Raw genomic sequence first — 6,872 nt, forward strand, 5'->3', positions numbered from 1 at the left:
CTCACAATGACGTTAAACACAATTTTTTAGCAATTTTCATGGGTTACATCAATTACGTTCTAATATTAAAAAAGGATTTCGTTAGGGAGACAATGGACTATTTGTCGAATGTGTACAATGGCTATTGAGTTATGAAATGAACATCCCCTATATTATTTAGAATAACCATCCGAGTACAAGGGATAATAAACATCTTCTCAAAAAATTAGTTTAATTTTTGGGTTCACCAAGGATTGAACTCTTAACCTTTTGGATCTAGTGCTTTAATACTATGTCATGATACCACTCATCTCAAAAGTTTCAGCTGATGAAAAAATGTAACACTAATAATTATATCTCTAATACTCCATAAACCTCCATTGTGCACATTGTATAAATATTTCATTGGCTCCTCATACTTTCCCATTAAAAAAAACATTCATCAAACAGTCTATCTAACTTTTTTTTTAATTCTATATTAATTTTTAAGTGATTGCTATAATATCTAAAAGTGTTTGTCTAATTTTTTAAAAAGGGTTAAAAATTAATATTCTATTGTTACCATCGCTAACGCCCCCAACCACCACCCACTGCCGCTCCGATCACTTCACCACCATCCATTATCGCTACCTCCTCGAGCACCACCTCCCCCCCCCCCCCCCCCCCCCAAACAAAAAGAACCATTCCTTACACTTCACAGCTCCCCACCCACTGCCAACACCCTTCCAAACACTCACCACACACTTGCAATTCGCCACTACCAACAACAATAATACCAAGAACAATAATAATCAATGAAACAGATTTCAAAATCAGATTGAACAATAGAAATAGCGTTATTTTGGAACGAAAAGGAGTTTTCTGGGTCGAGAAACGCCGATGTTGCGCCGTAACCCTCCGCCAATGTTGCTTGACCCGGAACCTGTAAGCCTTGTCGGAACAGTCTCCGCCTCATCCTCGCCTTCTTCCTTTACTTTGGATTAGGAACCAAGTTTCATTTTCATTGGAGTTGCTCTTATGCCTTCCAAAATAAAAATAGGAGAAAAGATAACAAATGAACAGAGACGGTAAATTGTTGGTATCAGTCATCAATTGTGCTTTCTCATCAATATTATTATATTTCTAAAACTGGTTTAAGAGACATTGATAAGCAATTCTAGCATATATACTAGATAAGAAATGGCCGGCAAAATATCCGAGCCAATCAGTATATGTATATTTTTCTACATTGGGAAATAGTTTAAATGATATAGCTTTCTGGAGCACAATTTCCTCTAAAACAAAGAAATTTGTGATTAATTCGACATAATTGTGTGGCAATAGAAATCATCATTCTTGAGCTGCATCCTTGTTCTCAGTAACTGAATTGTTGTTTATGGTAAGAGCTTTCTTTGTCCAACGCTTTATGTCATAGGCCTTCTTCAAAGGCTTCTTCTCCCTGCCTTGCCTCTTCTTATAAGTTATTGCAATGGCAAGGTCATTAGGGAACAAGGTGTGCCAAACGAATGCATGGAGAAGTGTGGATACAAAAAGAACAGACACCATTGTTGATGACATAAATGATAGTCCAAGAGCAAGTCCCTTGCTTATGAAGCAAGGTACCTGTTCTGCATATTTTATGGTTGCCACTGATGCTGTTGTCATTGGAAATGTATATGACCACCACGCCACTGAAAATCTGTCCATTGCTAAAGATGGGCATATGAGTAATTTCATATTGAAAATAATATCGATATTACTCATTTTTTGTGCTTTCGTTTTAACTTTTATCATTTTACGAACAGTGAAAGTTAGACTTTATTTTATAATAATAAAGTGATAAATCTTAATTGATACATCAAAAATAAATTATACCAATACTTTATTATTGGATGAGTTACAAGTTTACAGTATTTTATGATAATTTTAACTTACATGGTAAATTCTATCATATATTTCAAGTGGTAGTCCTTGAAAATCACTGAAATAGAAGTCAAAATAACTTAAAAATTGTTCTTTAATCATCTTATTGATTTAAATTTTCAAAATAGAAAACTCAAAGACTATGATGGTCATAATTTAGGTTTCCCCATTCTAAAATGCTTCTTTCATATTCACCTAACATTGGAAGATAGAGCTGTACTACAACATTCTTATGATATTACCCTAAATTGATATCCCTAACCTGAATAATTTATGATACTTGAAATAATTAGAAGGATTTTTCTTAGAAAAACTACCTATGATCATTGACACTCAGTTATATAGACTCTTGAAGTGCCATGCCACACTAAGTTTTAGAACATTGACAAGAATGGAATATACCTGAAACCAGTGAAGAAATTGATCCGCACAACAAGGGAAACATAGAGAAACAATGCAATGAAATAGCAAGTCCTTGATAAGCCATCAAATTCACCATATACATTCTCCCAAGCAAGGCTAGCGGCCGAAGGAGCTGCGATAAACATGGAGTAGACAGGGTGGAGCTCTTTGGGCAGCGCCTCGCTGGTTGGCAGCCTCTGATAAAGCGTCACAAACACCACCAGGTAATGCGCAAACCCGACGGCCCACAGGAACTTGGCTGGCTCATTCCAACCAACCTTGGATGCCAAGATTGCTCCGACGAAGTTTCCAACCACGGAAAGGTGAGATGATGGGTTTGCAACTTTGCAGAGACGCCTTTTCCCACCAGAGAGCCACTGTCCATAGATTTTGAGCTCAAGAAGAAAGTAAGGACCCATGAAGGTGCACCATATAGCAGGGTGGAGTGTGCCTTGTGGGGCTAGCTTAGGGGGCACCCCAATGGCTAGGAACATGCATACCACCCATGGGGCGAAGAAGAAGTTGACTCTGACTGGGTGGAAGTACTCTCTTTTCACTGCTTCAAAGTAGAATATGCATTTCAGAATGTATGTGAAGGTAACTGCTGTTAACACTGCTACTGCCAAGAGCCACAGGCCAAAGTTGATGGCTGGGGTTATATGGAGGAACTTGGTGGCTGGCGAGGTTGCAAGGGCCCGCCAGAGCACCACTTGGCTGCTTAGGCCAAGACAGATACCGTAGCATCCGATCGGAAACCGGAGGAGGAAGGGCCATTTCTCGTCTTTGGGGAGAAGAATGTCCTCTGAATCCTGTCACACAGTAATTAGAATTGGGAAAAGAAGTCAACAAAATATCACTATAAAACAATGATCCCTTTTAAAATGACGGAAGGATGAACCTGTTGGAGGGAATTAATTTTGTGGACTTTTAGTGAAAAAAAATGTTTAGGGGATGAAGTGTATTCTATTATTATATCTGACCTTGACTTGATCCAACTCAGGTCCTCTAAGAGCATCAAAATATCTACCAGCAGGAACACTTTCATTCACAGAATCTTGATTCCCGCTAAACCCATTACTCTTCTGAGATTCCAATTGATGATGATGATCCTTTTCTTTATTCCTTGTTGGTAACAAAGAATTCTGCTTGCTGAGTGTTGACTTAGTCTTGAATATGCTGAAGTCCCTCTTCCTCGCTTCCAATCCATGAATCCCATTGGCACCACCCAAACTAGTGCCACTTCTTGTTAGAGTAGCCTTCCTCTCGTATTCTTTTGCTTTCTTCTCGCTGTTCAGCACCGAAAACCCCGTCTCCAGCGAGACTTGCCGGTTAAAACTCCGGTGATGGGGTTTCCTTGATTCTTTAGCCTTGTTGCTCATCAGCTGCTGCTTCTTCTCAGCTTTCTCCTCTGTTTTTATCATCCTCTCTTCGTCGCCTTCTTCTTCTTCCGGCAAGACTTCATCAATGTCCACAAAATGGTTTTGCTGTGAGCCTAGAGCTATTGGTTTCTTCTCCATTCTTTTGCGGTGTGGTAATACATGCATATAGCAAAAACAAGCTCAATTGGAATCATATATGAACGTTGGGTGGTTTGGTTTTTATACAAGTGGTATCGTGAAAGAAATTATTGAATATTCGTAAAACATTTAATGCAAAATAAAAAAATGTTCATAATCACTCATTTCAATTTTATTTAGTCATTTTGTTATTTAACTTCTATTCTTATCATTAGCAACAGAAATAAGTCATCATAAATATTTTTAATTAGTACTTTAATTGTATTTTAAAAGCATGCAAACATTTTTTCCGTTACATGTCACGAGAAGTTAGCAAAAGGAAATATAATGCCTTTTCTATTTTGTGGATGCCTTTTGTGTTAGGGATAGGAAATAGAAGCCACTGCTTTGAGAGGGGGAAAAAATAAAAAGTGGGCATGGGAAGGGGAATCCCGTGAGTGAAAATTTGAACGTTTTTGTTTTGTGGCTTTGGATTATTGATAGTATAAGCCTATGGTTAATAAGACTTTAGGCTATGAGCTACTTGGAGAGTGGTTTTCATGGGGAAGATGAGTTGTCAAATTAAATGAACACGGGGATCACTCTCACAGTTAAAATTTAAATGAAAGGAAGTAGAAATCCCGAGTTGATTGAACACGAGTGGCACCAAATTTCAGTTTGGTTTGACACTTTTCCGAATTTCGTTGTCTAACTTTCACACAGGAGTCATCACGCATTCATGGTTTAACTAGTAGTCTTGTTCAATTGAAACCAAGACTTCATATCAAATCAAATTATAAGTGGTTCACTCATTTTAGAAACATCGTGTATACGATATACATTTCCCCCCAAAATTCTAAAGACCAGACCAGACCAACATATATCAAACATTTGATATTGTGTCAATTTTTGACTCCATATTGAAAAAGCAAAAATGATTGGCCATTAAGCATGTGACTCGTTTATAGTACAAGACCAGAATATACGCTAACCGGACGGAACAAGAAATGGGATAGAGAGTTGGGATAATAACTTGGGTCTTAAGCAAATTAATTTTTATATGGCTGGAGGATATGTGAAATAGAATGAAATGGAAGGTATATAAGGATTAAGGAATGCTAGAGGACATGACACAATTTATTGTTCTTGGTCAACAGTTAATCATTAATGTTTAAAAGTATAGGATAAAAATATATTGTTAAATTACTAAATTAAAAAAATTTATTAATTTTAACTTTTTTGGCCATAGTCTTTTTATTTTTTAACTGAAAGCTATTTTAAATGTGGGAAAAAGTTGTCTGCTATTGCCATTTTTTGATGATTCTTTTACAACCAGTTTTATCACTACTATTGAGTTAGTCTCTGCACACCTTTATATCTAAAATGTTTGAATAGCTATTACCTTATAATTATATTGTCTACTGAGTATATGGTTTCTTAGAATAAATTTTTTTATTTTCGTTCAATAAGCTTCGAAAGTACTTAATTTCTAATGGTCATTCGGTATTTTTATTGTATAAACTTATTCATTGTTGTTGTACTAAGTTGCCTGCATGTTTAAGTCTCTGTTAATGTAAACAATTGAACACAGGTATATGTGTATTTTTCTATCGATGGAAAAAAAGAACTTACTATAATAATCTATATGACATCATTGATTTTAAGATGGGAACCATTGAATTGGATGGCAAACACATAAAGTTATAAATATGGGGTACTGTTGGTCAGGAGCTATTTCGAACTATTACCACATGTATTTGTTAATTGTACATGCTTACATAAGGATTAACAGTTTTAATTGCTTTAGAAAAAGTTTAGTAATATAAAATTATTTCTTTGCTTTGAACTATCTAAATTGATTATATGTAAAATTCTATCTCATGTATCAATGTTAATGGTTAAGTTTTGTTACCTTTTTTTTTACAGGATTGATTATTATTTTTTTTCTTTAGTCATAAATTTTTATATTTGAATTTATTTGTGAACCTTTAATAAAAAATTATACACAAATTATTATGTAAAATTGTAAAATTTTAAATTTTGTTTGTTTAAAAATTAAAAAAAATTAAAATGTAAGTTTACCATTGGTTAAATTCGTCGTTAGGTATTAGTTTAATTATTAATAAAGAATATATTACTGTCAAATTTACCGTCGGAATAAGCTCTGAAATTTTACCAATTAAAAATTTATATCCGCCGGTAATTAGCAGTGGACGAAAAAATTCGCTGATAAACAATTATTGACGAAATTTTTACTATCTTATTTAGTTCGCCACTAAATTTAACAGTATTCGACGACTTTCTTGTAGTATTTGTTATCTTCAACTCTGTTAACAACAAAACTACCACCCTTCTTTTTCAAATATTGAACTTCCCTATCTTAACCACTTTTAACATTACAACAACAGTCACACCACCATCAACGATACCACCACCACCACTGCCAACAACCTTATCAACCCAACAGTACACAACATAGTAACAAAGAGAGACAGAGGGAGTGGGATGGAAGAAGATAAACAATAACATGGAAAAATTAAAAGTAATTTCAACAAAAAAAAAGTAATTTCATAATGCATCTCAGAAACAAAGGGAGAGAAGCAAGATCAAAGAAAAATTAATAAAAAGTCTCTCAAAAAATAAAACTAAAATTAAAACAAAAATAAAATAGTGAGAAAAGCCATAAGAAATATTTTGCAGTAGATGAAGAACAGGGGTAGAACAAGACAAAGTATGATGACTTCAACAGTAGCTTAGTGGAAGCAGACTCCCAACACAATTTTGGGAAGATGCATATCATGTCGGCTTTAGTTATGAAGTGGTGGAGGCATACGTAGAGCAACCCAGATCTCGACAACTTTAGCGGCGAGGTGTAGGGCTCCATCTCTAATTCTACATCAACAATGAGCTTATGCATCGTTTCACTCAAGACGAAGGTCATTTTGGTTGACGGCATGTGTAATGACCCAACTTCTAGCATCTCATGAGGGTACTAAGAGTAAGGTGTTATTTTCTATACTCCTAAATGTAAGACTCTGGATTTTTGAAAATTAAATAATAAATTATTTATGATCTATTATATTTATTTAAGAT

The 6,872-nt window shown here is 35.1% G+C and overlaps 1 protein-coding gene across 1 annotated transcript; it reads right to left on the reverse strand.

The window, feature by feature from the left end:
- Positions 1–1,082: 1,082 nt before the first annotated feature.
- Positions 1,083–3,836, reverse strand: LOC130943800 (guard cell S-type anion channel SLAC1). Its single transcript, XM_057871825.1, has 3 exons — positions 3,264–3,836; positions 2,284–3,092; positions 1,083–1,657 (listed from the first exon to the last, which is right to left on the reverse strand). Exons 1-3 carry the CDS (start codon positions 3,825–3,827, stop codon positions 1,309–1,311), a joined length of 1,722 nt encoding a protein of 573 aa, XP_057727808.1. The 5' UTR covers positions 3,828–3,836; the 3' UTR covers positions 1,083–1,308.
- Between the last annotated feature and the right edge of the window lie 3,036 nt (positions 3,837–6,872).

Source organism: Arachis stenosperma, chromosome 1 (genome assembly GCF_014773155.1).
Source record: "Arachis stenosperma cultivar V10309 chromosome 1, arast.V10309.gnm1.PFL2, whole genome shotgun sequence".
Lineage (NCBI taxonomy): Eukaryota > Viridiplantae > Streptophyta > Magnoliopsida > Fabales > Fabaceae > Arachis > Arachis stenosperma.

Bases quoted from the DNA above. Each gene is read 5' to 3' on its own strand.
- LOC130943800 (XM_057871825.1), bottom strand. From the start codon at position 3,827: ATGCATGTATTACCACACCGCAAAAGAATGGAGAAGAAACCAATAGCT. The intron at 3,093-3,263 runs GTCAGATATAAT...ACTGTGTGACAG, and splicing joins CTGAGTTGGATCAAGTCAAG to GATTCAGAGGACATTCTTCT. The intron at 1,658-2,283 runs GTATATTCCATT...AGCAATGGACAG, and splicing joins AATTTCTTCACTGGTTTCAG to ATTTTCAGTGGCGTGGTGGT.